Source organism: Eleutherodactylus coqui, chromosome 5 (assembly GCF_035609145.1).
Source record: "Eleutherodactylus coqui strain aEleCoq1 chromosome 5, aEleCoq1.hap1, whole genome shotgun sequence".
Classification (NCBI taxonomy): Eukaryota; Metazoa; Chordata; class Amphibia; order Anura; family Eleutherodactylidae; genus Eleutherodactylus; species Eleutherodactylus coqui.
In genome coordinates, this window is record NC_089841.1 from 216,050,000 (window position 1) to 216,066,154 (window position 16,155).

General features: G+C 43.2%; 1 protein-coding gene across 1 annotated transcript; it reads left to right on the forward strand.

Moving 5' to 3' along the window:
* The first annotated feature begins 312 nt into the window (after positions 1-312).
* TMEM252 (transmembrane protein 252) lies at positions 313-1,526 on the forward strand. Its single transcript, XM_066605008.1, has 2 exons — positions 313-593; positions 1,250-1,526. The coding sequence occupies exons 1-2, from the start codon at positions 313-315 to the stop codon at positions 1,524-1,526; spliced, it is 558 nt and encodes a 185-aa protein (XP_066461105.1).
* The last annotated feature ends 14,629 nt before the right edge of the window (positions 1,527-16,155 follow it).

The following is a 16,155-nucleotide window of genomic DNA, read 5'->3' on the forward strand; positions in this document are numbered from 1 at the left end:
GTCACTGCTGCCTATACACCCCTCTGCACCTGCTAAACAAATAGTTTTCTCTGTCAACGTCCTTGAATATTCCTTGGGAAACAAGTAAAATGTAGAAAATCCTCTGCTGAACTTTGAAACCTATATGATATACGCGATTAAAGGAGCATCTTAGTAGGTATTACATGTAATACTCCCTCCTCATGGTTAATGAATGCCCGATGTGTATGACTTTTGTCAATGATTGTCCAAAGGGCAGCTCTCATACTAATATATAAAGCTACTGAGTGATAATGTTTTGTAGTCTTTTTAGCTGACACACGGCTTTCAGTCATGAAGATGAAGACAAATGTGTACACTGTGCTAAGATTCTCCTTCCTAATCATTGGCTTCTCCCTGGTGTGCCTTGGAGCCTTCTACGTATCCTCAAGCTACTCTTGTAACTGTCGAAGTGAGACCATTGTGGCATATACCTTAATGCCTTTAGGATTTGTTCTTCTCCTAATTGGGATTTTTTGGAGCACGTATCATGAGGCTAACCACAAAAGTCTGTTCCAAAATGTAATTAGGCAAATCCATAGCCAACAACAAGTCCATATTGAGACAGTAGACAGGTATGTAGCTGGGACCCTAATTGTTCTGAAGTTTCATTTAACTATATGTACACTGGAATTATACTGATAGTAGATAGATAGTCTTAAAAGAAGCTGATATGTGATATTATATATGTATGTGTATGAATTTATGGGAAAATATATCAGTTTTTGGAAATATGAATACTGTATGTTATAGGTAGAGTACTTAAAATGTGCGCTGATTAGACATTCTGCTACTTAAATATTCACAGTTTAATATATAGAAGTAGAAGGTGGAGTTCCCATAAGAACCACCCACTCTTACTTTTAGTGCATTTAAGAATGGGAAAGAAGACATGTGATTGGTTACTTCAGACGTCAATACTTCTTTCCAATGAATGATCCATGATTTTAACTTATAGGGTGAAGTCACATAACTAGACTATTAAATTGTGCAGATTCTCTAGTAAATATGACCAACTAAATTCCAATAGAGTACCAGATACCATTAGGGCCAGTTTGTCCTTAAATCTCAGCTGGCACAGTACACTGTATCAAGAGCATGCAGCATTGAAAATAGTAGACCAGGGTCCACTGATGAACTGATATGTTTGTGATGTTAGGAAGATTCCTTAATTCATGTATTTTTCTTCTAAGACTCCCTAATGATGACTGTCTTTATTTTGTACTTTCAGGCCTGATTATTACCCTCCATCCTATGATAGTGTAATACGGGACATCACTCAGACTTCTAACACAACCTGTCATATTAATATGGACACAAGGTGCTTCAACATCCCTCCTCCTCTGTACACTGAGACTGCCATGGAAATCCTGGATGAAACCTATATAAATGAAGAACCTCCTCCCTCCTATGAAGTTTCTGTGCAAACATCTACCAGTGAGTCAGAAGACACCTCAGAAGGTCCACAAGACTCTGAAGATGTTAACAATGTGGAGACAGATCACTGAGTATATAAACTAATATGTTGACTGTCAAAGATGTAGAGTTCACAACTGACCAGAGAGGGTACAGTAGTGGAAAACTAAGTGTTGGCGTTGCCAAATCTCACTGCCGGTAGAGTGAGAAGTTACTACAGAGCAGAGCAACACCAGTCAGGTGGATGGGGAATAGTAGAGCCTACCTGTGTATGTCATGAGAGCTGATTATGGAGCATTGGTCGAGACAGAACCTACATGTATCCAATGTTTCTTGAAAGACAGTTTATGTGTTGCCTATGAACAGAGGCTGGAGTCAGTGTAATGATGTACAATGTCATGTACAGTCTATGCAAATAGTAGAGATGGATCAGCTAATCTTAATTTGCAGCCTTCACTCAAGTACATCTGTAGCCTGCTGTAATGATGCTTGTAATACAACTGCTCTGAAATATGTATACGGTAGATGAGATAGTGGATCATACTGCATGAGACGTGCTGGAACCTACAATTAGGGATCTTTGAGGCTTTCAGTAGTTTCTTTACATCAGTGGGTATACAAATGGAGACTTCTAGTCCAGAAGTTTTAAAAGTGGGTATTTTTTAGAAATACTGTAGCTGTAATTGTATTTCCATGAGAAAAGTATTGATGCTAACAGCATTAATGTGCCTTAAATAGTCTAGCTGCAGTATTACATACATACACAAAGTCAATATGTATAATGAACTGTAACTGGTGAACTAGTAGGCTTAAAGGGGTAATAATAAAAATAGCTGAAGGCTTCAGCAGCACTATTTCCCTAGCTCCCGTTAAAGGGAATGGGAGCTACAAAATAGTGTATCATATTGCGCTACACTGTTTCCCGTAAGTCATATTCACTATGCTATGCTGTTTCTATAGCTCTCATTCATTTCAGTAAGAGCTACGCAAGCAGAGTTGCGCTTAAAGGTCCTTGGCTGCTTCTGACAGGTGGTTGGAAACAGAGGCCAGGTTTCTCAATTTCAGCCATGAAAAGCTGAGATGGGAATACCCCTTTAATGTCTCATGCCATATGACAATTATATAGGTTAGGCCTCTTTCACATCTGCACAAAATTCCAGAAGAAAAAGCGCTGCATGCAATGCTTTTCCACCCGGTAAAATGACGAACAGCTGAGCGGAAACCAAGTGGACCCCCTTATAGTCAACGGGGTCCGTTTAGTGCTGTTTGGTTCCATCATAATGTGGATCCGTTTGGGATTCCCCTTTCCTGCTCCTATAACGGAACACCCAGTGCAGATGTGAAAGCGGCCCGAGCCAGAGAACCAGCAGGAATCCTTCTTTTAGTGTTAGATTAAAATACATTATGAAACAATGTTGCAAACTTGTCAGCTACATACTAACAAGCCCTACTTGCTGCTTAATGTTTGTTGTATTGTTTTTCGGGTTTTTTACTGCATTGCTGCTGTTTTCTTGTGTTTATTATTTGGTTTCTTAAAATAAATATTTATTTAATATTAACCTTCCAGTGGTTATTCTTTTATACCCGCTACAACACCAACACCAATCTTTGGATGGCTTAAACTGGGATTCATTTTTCATTGCAGAAAAGATCTAACATAAATTGACCGTATTGTTAAGCTTCACTCACATCACGTTAAGGTCTCTTTCACAAGGGCGACAATGATATCCGCGCTAGAAAATCGCTCCCTGTGATTTTGTAGCATCAGTTTTCTTGTGAAAAATTGCACATCGCTACCCTGAAAATAAGCCCTAGCTGCATTTCTTTGAAAATAAAAAAAAGGGATACTTACTTAGCAGGCTGGGTCCGGGTCCTCCTGCTCTCCGGGGCTCTGCCACACATCTTGCAGTCCTCGTTCGCCCACAGAAGATCACTTCCTGGTTGCAGGATTCATAAATCCTGCCTCCAGGAAGTGATGGCTCTGATTGGTTCTCAAGCACTGCTCAGCCAACCAACGCAGAGCTGAATGAACCAATGCGATGGCTGCGAGTGGTTCCTATAGTGCTGCATTGATTGGCTAAGCAGTGGCTGAAAAACCAATCATAGCCATTGCGGAGGCAGGATTTATGAATTAGCCAATCAATGCCACGGCTAAGCCAATTCATAAATCCTGCCTCCACAACAAAAACGAAGACTCCATAGGAAAACATGGGCTACAAAATATTGCAAATTGCCGATTTTTTCTCTCTCGCAGGATAGCAGCAGTTAAATTATTGTTAATGTGAAGGAACCCATAGGAGAGCATGCGCTTTACATACAAGCAGTGCTGTCGCATCACGAGAAAATCACGCAATTTTGTAGCCCTTGTGAAAGAGGGCCTAGGGCAGGCTCACACGATCATATGCGTAAAATGCTGTGTGTTTCACTGTGTATGGCAATGATTTTGGTGCGAGCGTGACAGCGTATCTCAATAAGCAGTCTTCCTAGTTTCTTTTATTTTTTATTTCCCCGCTCTGTCGCTTAGCAACAGTGCATATAAACGCCGCACATACGCAATGTAATTGCGTATGTACAGCATTTATTACGCGTCCATTGAAGACAATAAGGCTCTATTGCGCAGAATATGCGGTAAAATAGAACATGCTGCGCTTTAAGTGCTTATTATATGCAATGTATATACACAAATGTGAATAGATCAATGAAGATCAATGTACTTTCATTGGGTCCATCACCGCGTAATATGCGCACATAATACGCGATTAAATTACGCTCGTGTGAGCCTGCCCTTAGGGGCTAAGTTTACAACCTCCATTGCGGAATTCTGTTAACATTCTGTATGACATAGTGCAGCATGCAGCTCTACTTCACCTGCCAGGCAGCAGAACTGAATGGACCCCATTATAATCAGCGGGGTCCGGTCAGAGCTGTACATTTCTGTCATAAGATGGATCCAATCAATCAGGGAATTTAATCTTCTTGCTCCCATAACAGAGCCGAAAAAGGAAAGTATGAGCGATGATGTGAACATACCCTCCACATTGAATGCTTCTTGAGATACCCCAAAGCCACATTTAGGGCTGCATCTCGCACGGACATATGCCCAAGTGCACACTCCTTAGCGCAATTTATTTGTGCCATGAGCAAGTCTTTTTTGCTCATTTCGGCATATTCTACCGCACTTTTTGCGCCTGCGGGGCATGTTCATTTCCACGCCGCAGATGAACACGCCCAGATTTAAATCGCTATTCAGCCTAGATGTTCTTTTTCCTGCAGAATTGCACAGAGTATTGCACATCTCCTTGCGCAATGCACACTCAGTTGTGCACCTCCTATAGACTTCTATGGGGACCTTTGGTGCGCAAAAGTGCACAAAAATAGAGCATGCTGCGGGGTTTTTTTGCACAGCCAAAAAAAGGTAATATGAACGAAGCCATTGAAATCAATGGATTCTATTCTCTGCATATCGTGAGCGCAAAAACATGCGCAAAAACGCCCATGTGATGGGGCCCTTAGGGCATATTTTCACGCATTTTGGCACATGTGATACACGGAGAATGGAGCCCATTGAGTCCATACACATGGTCAGCATAGTCTGCTGTGCACATTTGTGCACCAAAGGACCCCACAACACAGGCTAAAAAGCCATTTGACTCTGGGTGTGTTCACCTGCCCTGCACAAATAAGCATGCTGTACGGGCACAAAGAATACAGTAAAATACGCCGATATGAGCAGAAAAGGCTCGTTCATGGTACTAATACATTGTGCTGAGGCAAGTGCAATTGCACTTATGCCCGTGTGAAGGAACCTATATATTGCTTACCTAATATATTTATGCCATGGGGTACTGTATGTTCCTATGTTGAGATAGACTATTACTCAAATACAAGTCTGTGTAAACAAGCCTCTCTGTTAGAGAATTACTATTTATGGAAATGTCTAATACTCAGTGAACAGCGCTACTTTCAAAGTTCATCCTAAAAAACACTGAAAAATACAGTTTAGCTCAGAATTTCTACGATGACAGGGGTTTGGCAGCATATGACATGAGCAATTAGACACAAACACCATATACAGTCATTATGGGTCACAGCTTTGTCAAAATGTATTTGCATGACATGGATTGTACTCTGAGGAGATATCCCAACGTGACCGCAACTAATAAGGGAGATGAGAGCCTGAAAAATGTTTCAGCTTTCAGAAACAAAGTAGCAGGGTCAATAAGTGTGCAGTCTGTGGATTTATAAATTATAGACCTTGCAGCCAGACGGTCTAAATGAGATGACATGGTTGTGAAACAAGTAACAACAATGGATTAACAATAGCTTCATATATATGTATATTGTGACAACTAGGGAATTAGTCACATTGCAGGATCGCCACCTTTTCTCCACCTAGGATGCTCTCCTATCTACAGTGGCCTAGTAGTGACAGCAGTGTCCAACAGTGTACCCAACCAGGGCATCAGTCTAGGGGTGTCCTTCCCTGTCAGATTCGTGGCCATACCACAGCCTGGTCCACCACAGACCTCAAGCTTTCAGAACCTCCCAACTTCTCTCCCAGGGAGTAGCTCCAGCAGCAGCCTGCTCAGTGTGTCAGGATGTTTAATCTCCTGCTGACACACCCATGCGACTGTCCCTGTAATACAGGGGTCCCCAACTCCAGTCCTCAGGGACCACCAACAGGTCATGTTTTCAGGATCTCCTATGGTAAGAACACCTGAGGCAATGTCTGAGGCACCAACAATAATTACATCACCTGTGCAACACTGAGGAAATCCTGAAAACATAATCTGTTGGTGGTCCCTGAGGACTGGAGTTGGGGAACACTGCTGTAATAGATAGATTAGATCAGCGGTTCTCAAACTGTGCTCCGTGGAGCTCTTGGGGATCTCTACGCAATAGTCAGGGCCTCCAACCAAGGGTCTAGGAGGTAAGTATATGGGTTGCTGGGGTTAATATTACTACTAGGGTTACTGTGGGATTAATATTACTGCTGGGCTAATGTGGGGTTAATACTACTACTAGGACTGCTGTGGGGTTAATATTACTGGGGCTACTGAGGGGGTTAATATTACTGATGGAGGTATTATTACTACTGGGGCTACTGTGAGGTTAATATTACTGAGGGGTTATTATTACTACTGGGGCTACTGTGGGGTTAATATTACTGGGGCTACTGAGGGATTATCATTACTACTGGGGCTACTGAGGGGTAAATATTATTATTGAGGGGGTTATTATTACTACTGCGGCCACTGTGGGGCTATTATTACTGAGGGGGTTATTATTACTACTGGGGCTACTGTGGGATTAATATTATTACTGGGGGGATTAATATTATTACTGAGCTACTATGGGATTAAGATTACTGGTGCTACTGTGGGGTTAATATTACTGAGGGATTATTATTACTACTGGGGCTACTGTGGGGTTAATATTACTGGGGCTACTGAGGGGTTATCATTACTACTGGGGCTACTGAGGGGTTAATATTATTACTGAGGGGGTTGTTATTACTACTGGGGCCACCGTGCGGCTAATATTACTGAGGGGGTTATTATTACTACTGGGGCTACTGTGGGATTAATATTATTACTGGGGGGATTAATATTATTACTGAGCTACTATGGGATTAAGATTACTGGTGCTACTGTGGGGTTAATATTACTGAGGGGGTTATTATTACTACTGGGGCTTCTGTTGGGCTAATATTACTACTGCAGCCACTGTAGGGTCATTATTACTACTGAGGCCAATGTGGGGTCACTATTACTACTGAGGCCAATGTGGGGTCATTATTACTACTGGGGGCACTGTTGGGTCACTATTACTATTGGGGCCACTGTGGGGGTCAGTGTTACTACTGGGGCTATTGTGGGGGTCACTATTACTACTGGGGTTACTGTCAGGTTATTATTATTAATGGAGCTACTGTGGGGTTAATATTACAGGGGCCACTGTGAGGTTAGCATTACTACTGGGGCCAACATAGAGGACACTATTACTACTGGAGATACTGTTGGGGGTCACCATTACTACTGAGGCCACTGTGGGGGTCACTATTTGTACTGGGGCTGCAATAGGGGTCACTATTACTGCTTGGGCCAATATAAGAGATGCTATTACTACTGGGGCCAATATAGGGGATGCTATTACTACTGGGGTCACTGTGTGGTCACAAATATTACTTGAGCCACTGTGGGCGTCACTATTACTACTGGCGCCACTGTGAGGTCACTATTACTACTAGGGCCACTGTGGGGGTCAGTATTACTACTGGGGCTACTGTAGGGGTCACTATTACTACTGGAGCTACTGTGGGGTTAATATTATTACTAGGCTACTGTGGGGTTAATATTACTGGGACCACTGGGTCACTATTACTTCTGAGACCACTGTGTTGGTCACTATTATTACTGGGGCTACTGTGGGGTTAATATTATTACTAGGGCCACAATAGGGGTCACTGTTACTACTGGGGGCAATATAAGAGACACTATTACTACTGGGGCCAATATAGGTGACGCTATTACTACTGTGGCCACCAATATAGCGGGTCACAATTACTATATGGGGCAGATTTGCTGTGGAATTCACAGTAACTGTAGCAGCAATGTAGATGAAATTTTGAAAATCTCATCCACATGTTATGGAAAAAATCTGCACGAAACTCGTGCGGATATTGACATGTGGTGCGGGATTTAATTCTGCAGCATGTGAATTTTAAATATAATGTATATCAATAGCCCATCCAGCGCTCCAGCGTTCCTCCCTGTTTTTATTTTAAACGGCCATGTCCTTTTTAGATTGATGGAGGTAAAAATCATGCTGTGATAAGCCACGCCCCTAACCTTTCCATGGACCACACTTTCATTTCTATATATAAATATATATATATATATATATATATATGTATATATATATATATATATATTGTGAGACGGTGACCGGCAAGGTGCTGGAGGGCAGGTATATTTCGCCTAGGATGCTCTCCTATGCTGCTTTGGGGAGCGCGTGGGCAGATACGTGCCACCGAGCAGCCTGGGCTCGGTGGAGGAAGCCGGCAGTATAGTGTTAGTAGCATTAAGCTACTAACACGTTGTAGTAAGTAAGTGGCTCCAAGTCGCATAATCCGGGCCGGCTTTTCCTGGAGTGACCAAAGTGAAGGCTGGGATGGTCACTCCCACGTACCAGGTGGGGCTGGTGCCAGGCCTTATAAAGCCTGGGCCTACAGGGCCAGGAGGAGAGCTGAGACCTTTGCAGGTCTGAGTCCTGGCTGGCTCTGTGCAGGAGCCATTTGTTTACCAGTACGTAGACAGGGACGCTCCATGTATAGTAAGTGCTCAGACGAGCAGGATTTACGTTATGTTTGCCTGATGTTAAGGCCTGTATTTTGCTTTGTTTGCACTGAAATAAACCCAGGCAAAGCCTGGACTAAAGACTTTATCCTATGTGTCACTGTCTCTGACTGCTTATGCCCAGGTTGCTACCGATCCTAAACGCTAATCCCTCACATAATATATATATATATTGCTTTTTTAGATAATATATGTAGAATGTTAAAGAGGTCCTTTATGAAGATATATTTGATTAAACAAACTTTTCATAGTTTTTAATAAGCAACATATTTAATTACAATTATTATTTAAAACATTTAACCCCTTGAGTGGCAGGTTTTCTACCACCCTGTGGTGCCCACCAGGGCAGGTTTTTTAAAATGGTCTAATCATTGAATTTCAACTAGTTTTGCAGTTGCGTCTCAAGAGCCATAACTTTTTCATTTTTCCATTGACACGGCCATATGAGGGCTTGTTTTTTGCGGGACAAGTTGTGATTTTTTAAACAGGGAGGAGGAAAAAAAGAAATGGGGAAAAAAGAAAAAAAGGGGCTATGTCATTAAGGGGTTAAATAATGTATTAACTTCCTTCTCTGGGTCATTACGACGACGCACAAGGATACCACATGTGTGATTGTATTTTTGATTTTTTTACAAAGTAAAGGGAGACAAGTGTTTTTTTTATTTTTTTAATAATTTTTTTACTTTTTTTTTTTTAATTTTTTTTAAATTTTTTTATTTTTTGTCCCTTTAGGGGACTTCCACAGGGACCCATCAGGACCCCTGAACACATTCCGGGAGTCCGATGATGACAGCCCTTTACATGCTGCAGTGACAACCCTTTACATGCTGCAGTCACATAGACTGCAGCATGTAAAGGGTTAACACAGCAGAGATCGGAGGTTTTCTCTGATCTCTGCTGTAAGAGCTAGTACCCAGCTGTCCTCTGACAGCTAACAGCCAGCTCTCCCTGCCACAGAGACCATCGGCTTCCTTCTGACAAGCCGATGGTCTCTATGGCAACCTGTAAACAAAGCAGGACATTGCCGACATGCCGGCAATATCTTCTGCTGTTTTTTCAAAGCCCTTGCACTGCTCTGTGTGGGTCTGTGCAGGCAGAGCACACTGTCACAGCTTGTGGCATTGTGCTCTGCAGCTCCCATAGTGATACATAGCCCGGAAATCTTCCGGGCTATGTCACTATGAGCAGTGGAGCTCGTCCCCGGAAACTTTCCGGGCGTGCCACTCAAGGGGTTAATACATGATCTTATTGTATATATGAAGAGAAAATCAAAACCAAATAAATTTACATTTGATGCTACTAATCCATTTTCTATATTTTTTTTCTTACATGGAATTTTTCATACAGGAAATAATGAATCTTTGCAGCCAAATGTATTTTCATCCAGTTGTTACTTTGAATATATCAGACACAATTGTTACAGACTGGTTGCCTTATTTTGCATATTACACCGATTACAGCAATAGAGTGACATCTAGGGGCTGAGAGAGACTACTACATCTAATATAGAATACGATGTGTATCGAACATCTGGAGGATTATTGTGGGGAACAGAAATTTCATTGAATTAATAGATATTTAGTTTAGATATCGAGTGGGAGGTGTAAGGTGGCAGTATGATGACCAAGTAGGGGTCTCCGGAGTATTACATTTGAGTAGGAGGAGTGAAGGACAGAAAGGGGGAAGATTATGTCCAAGTGGGTTGCATAAGGGGGAAAGTATTACATGCGAGTGCAAAACATGGGCCAGAAGTATTATGTCTAAATACATGATAAAAGCAGAGAGAATTACATTTTGTTGGGAAACACAAAGAGTAAAAATTAAATGCAGTTGGAAAGCAGGTGAGGAGTAGTATGTCTGAGTGGAGGACATAAGAGGGAGTATTAGGTCGAAATAGGACACATGAAGGGGCGAGTATTACATCCAAGCAGAGGGAATAAGTGGGTAATACTATTGTACATCCTTGTTGGAGTCATCAGGAAGGGAACTTTACATCCCAGTGGGAGTGTAATATTATTTTTCAGTGGGATACATAGGGGGCGATATTACCTCTGAGTAGAAAACATGAGGGGATGGTATTATGTATTACATATGGGGGGAGTATTACAGCCAAGTAGAAATTATAAGGGGGATGAATTATATCCAAGTGCAAGACGTATAAGGTCTGAATAAAGTTCATAAAGGGGAGCATTATGCCCAAGTAGAGGACATTAACGTGTAGTATTGCATCAAAGAAGATGACATAAGGGAGGAGTATTACATTTGGTTGGGAGACATAAGTGTGGAGCATTACGTATTAGTAGAGGACATATGGTGTGAATATTACTTTCTAGTGGAAGATATAAGGGGGCATTATAACGTGGACAGAGGACATAAGTGGATAGTTGGAGACATAAGGGGGGAATATTTCATTGGAGTAGAGGACACAAGGGGGGAGTATTATGGCTAAGTAGATGACACAGGGTGGGAGATAAAAGGGGGAGTTATTATGTGCGAGTAGAGAACATAAGGGCAGAGAATTATGTCCAAGTGGAAGATCTAAGCTGTAATATTATGTCCAAGTGGGTGACATAAGGAGAGAGTATTACATCTGAGTGGGAGAGATTGGGGAGAGTATTGCATCCAAGTAGGAGACTTATATTCACTGAAAAAGCCAAAAATACAATACCTGAAGGTCTGCAAAGCAGACACGGTCGCCATAGGCATGATCGCCATAAGGCAGGCACAATCGCCACCGGCACAATCGCCGTAGGGCAGGCGCAATGGCCTTAAGCCCTGAAGATATGTAGTCAGCGAGACAATAATGTGTGGAGGAGCAGCTTGTTCCTGGCAGGCTAGTATGCAGTCACCCACTCAACCCAGCCCAAATTGGGGAGGAGTGACTGCATATACTAATAGCCTGCACATGTGAACGATACCAAAGATGTCAGCCATAGATGGGTGGTGACCCACCATACAGGATATCAACCCTGGCTGATATAACAGCGGGTTGCCCTGTATCTCCAAGGTGGGCCACACTGGCTGACATCTTGGGCTCCCCCACCAACTAGCAAACTACATACAAAGATACTAATGCATACTAATAAAATGCGGGTGTTGGTACTGCATTTTGGCCAAAACGCATAGGCTGACGGACCGCGTCGAGGTCACACCGCTTCCGTCAGTACCTACGCTAACTCACAATAAATTAAATAAAATCACAGAGGTGAGGAAAAAGAAAAAAAAAACATATTCACTGAAAAAGCCAAAAATACAATACCTGAAGGTCTGCAAAGCAGACACGGTCGCCATAGGCACGATCGCCATAAGTAGGAGACTTAAAGGGGTTGTCCCGCGCCGAAATGGTTTTTTTTTTTTTTCAACCCCCCCCCCCCCGTTCGGCGCGAGACAACCCCGATGCAGGGACGTACAGAAAGCTTACCGGAGCGCTTACCTTAATCCCCGCGCTCCGGTGACTTCTATACTTACCTGTGAAGATGGCCGCCGGAATCCTCTTCCTCCGTGGACCGCAGCTCTTCTGTGCGGTCCATTGCCGATTCCAGCCTCCTGATTGGCTGGAATCGGCACGTGACGGGGCGGAGCTACACGGAGCCGGCATCCTGCACGAAAGGCTCCATAGAAGAAAGCAGAAGACCCGGACTGCGCAAGCGCGGCTAATTTCGCCATCGGAGGGCGAAAATTAGTCGGCACCATGGAGACGAGGACGCCAGCAACGGAGCAGGTAAGTAAAAAACTTTTTATAACTTCTGTATGGCTCATAATTAATGCACAATGTATATTACAAAGTGCATTAATATGGCCATACAGAAGTGTATAGACCCACTTGCTGCCGCGGGACAACCCCTTTAAGTGAGGAGTATTGTTTCTGAGAGGTAGACATAAGAGGGTAGCATTACGTCTGAGTGGAAGACATAAGAGTTGAGTATTACGTCTGAGTCAGAGACTTAAGGGACAAGTATTGTATTGCTTCCAAATGGGAGACATAAGGGAAGAGTATCATGTCAAAGTAGAGAACATATAGTGTAATATGTCCAAGTGGGAGACATTACTGTGGAGTATTACGTCAGAGTAGAGGACAAGAGGGGGGAATATTATCTCTGACCATGTCTTTGATCGGTGATATCTGTCTTTATTTTTCTTCTCTCTGGGCCTTGGCCAACATGAACTCTGCTTTCAGCCATGACTCGTCTCTCCACACTCTCCCCATCCTGCTGCTAACCCCAATGCCTCTCTCAGTAAGCCCCCCGTAAAATAGTGTCCCTTCTGTAACCCTGCTTAGTTACAGTAACTCCTTTGTGGCCCCACTTAGTTACAGTGCTCACCCCATGGCTTCTTAGTTACAGTGATTCCCCAACCCCTCCCATCGTGACAACGTTTTGTTATAATGACCCCCTTTGTGGCCCCTCTTTGTTATAGTTGACTCTCTGTGGCCCCACTTACTTTCATTTAAAGTAAAGACTGCAAGCATGAGGTGTGCACAGGTCCTGGCAGCATGGTGCACACAGCATAATTTCACCTCTTTCCCAGTTCAGAGCCAGGGGGAGTGAAGTTATGCTGCATGCAGCATGTTACCAGGACCTGTGAGTGATAGCTACTAGAGAAGAGCGAACGTACTCGGTAAGGGCGATTTCGCAATCGAGCACCGCGATTTTCGAGTACTTCACTACTCGGGTGAAAAGTACTCGGGTGCGCTGTGGGGCGGGGGGTTGCAGAGGGGAGTGGGGGGTAGCAGCGGGGAACAGGGGGGAGCCCTCTCTCTCTCCCTCTCCCCCCCCACTCCCCACTGCAACCCCTGCTCACCCACAGCGCACCCGAGTACTTTTCACCCGAGTAGTGAAGTACTCGAAAATCACGGTGCTCGATTGCGAAATCGCCCTTACCGAGTACGTTCGCTCATCTCTAATAGCTACCTTTACTGTAAATTGAAAAATTAATTAGTGAAGGGGGGACCCAGTGGCAGGCAAGATAGTGGCCTGCCTTCCCAGAATGGAGAGACAAGTGCTCAACTCCCACCTTATCCAGAACGGTTGGGACACTGCTAGTGTGACATCTTCTTTCAGGAAGGGTAGAGGTTCTTCTTAGGGAGAGCACCTAGAAGGTTGAGGAGACTTATAAGGCCACCCCTGCTGCCATGAGGAGACTTATAAGGCCATCCATGCTCCTCTGGGAAATATGCAAATGAAGGATTGAACAATGCCTCTACAGCGCCACCTATTGGAAGGCCACATTCTGCTAGTCAATGTCAATCTTTTAACAAGCCATGTAAAAATGACTAGAATTGTGAGCCAAAGCCAGAATCCAGAAGGAAACAATAACCATGTACAGACAGACTGATTTGGGGTGGTTGTCTCTCATCTGTGTGCTGTAAGTTTCTGGCTTGGCTAAGGCGTGTTATTTGTGGCAAACAGTTGCCATTTACCTGACTTGCACCACGAGAGCATCTGATACTGAGGTTTGTATATGCAAATACCCTGCAGGAGTTTGGAAACACCCCTTAAAAATGTAAACAGGAAGAAATAGTCAAAATTCTTAGGCCTCATGCCCACGGCCGAGTCCGATTCAGACTACGAAATATCACAGCAGAATCAGACCCGGTGCCCCCAGATACCCTATGCTCACCTGTCTGGATCCGCGGCGAGTGTCTCGGGTGCCGAACCAGTGCGCATGTGCAGTGCACTGGATGACGCACCAACACTGGGCTGTGACGCGGATTCCCGCAATACTTCTGCAGTGCTCACCGCGGAAGTATCGTGGGATGGACGGCTTCCATTGACTGCAATGGAAGTTGCCCGTGCGATTTTCTGCACAAAATAGACCATGCTGTGATTCTCCCCCGCCAGCAGAAAATCGCAGTTGATTTCCGCTTGTGGGCAGGGAGGAATCGTTTAACATTGCATGTCTATGGACAGACATTGCTGCAGAATTCGTGGCGGGTGTCTGACCGCGAATTCTGTAGCAATAATCCATTCGCAGGCATTGGGTCTAATGCTTTGAATGTACGTGTTAACTGAACTAAAAAAAAACCCTGTTCCATCCTTACCCTGACTCTTAGAATCTGGAAATAAGTTTAAACAAGATGTAATGGACTTCTCTTTACTTGTATGATAACCTTGCATAGTCTTGGCATGCCGTGGATCAACTTTAGTTTAGATAAGTTTCTATTCTTAATGGAAAACCTCCCAGAGGTGTCTCTGAGTGATGATTTGCTGTTTGAAGCACTGGGTGTTTCTAAAGTTCTGGAAGGTACTGTAGTTCTATAGGATAGGAACAGTTACCCCATATTTGGTACACACCAACGGTTTCCAAATACAAGAGTGTGTCCTTAAACAGACTAAACTAATTGATTTTAAGTACACAGATCACATTTTGAATGCCATATGTAATTGGGGAATATATTCCAAAATTAGTGGGATTAAAAAGGGGAGTGGTCACCTATGGCATCCAATAAGATTGCTCCTTCTATTTTTCCATAGGTCCTTTTTGGAAAATAAGTGCAGTGACCTGATTAGTTACCATGTGCAATGCCATTTTTGCTGTACACCAGACTTAAAATGATAGTATTCTCAAAGGATTTGGTTTTGTCTCTTCTGTACAATCATAAGCATTGCTAGGAATGTATGATCCCTGTATATGACCGGTAAATAATTGTGTTGCTTTATACATTTGCATGTAGTCTACTCATTGATGATAGACTGAATGACAGTACTGGGCAGTAATAGAGCAGCTTATCAGATATTATAACCGCTGTCATTTTAAATCCGCTGAAAAGTCATCATATTGCATCTTTATATAACTTCTTAACCCTTTCCAATCCACTGTCTGACGTCTTCAGACATTCCGATTGAGAGGGTATTCCCTCTCTATATTAGTGGCAGCTCTGTGTCGGGGGCCTCTCCAGCATGTACCATATTGCAATACTGGCTCTAGCCACCAGATGGCGCCATTGTATAATGGCAGAAAGAGAAAGCCCCCTAGGAAACCCTGAATCCAAAATTGGATTGCAAAGGGTTAACACTGCATGATCTAGTTTTGTGATCCACTTGTGTTCATTACTGTCACATTGAAATTTAAGAAGGGACACACACGTCTTGCATTCAGTTTTATTGACACAATATAAGAGTTTAAAAAGCATTGAAGGAAATGAATGACTCTGAGTCTGTACAGAAATAATCTAAATTACATTAACTGCAGGGAGAATAGTTGCAATAAATGATAGCCTTCAAGCACAATGTTCATCTCGGTAATTTCCCTGGTGAAGCAAACATAAAGCATACATACAGTTTTGTGGAGAAGAGAGTATGGGTGAGGCGTCAGGATTTGGTGCGGTGTAGACTGTAAACTGGAAGTAAAAGTGTTCTGAATA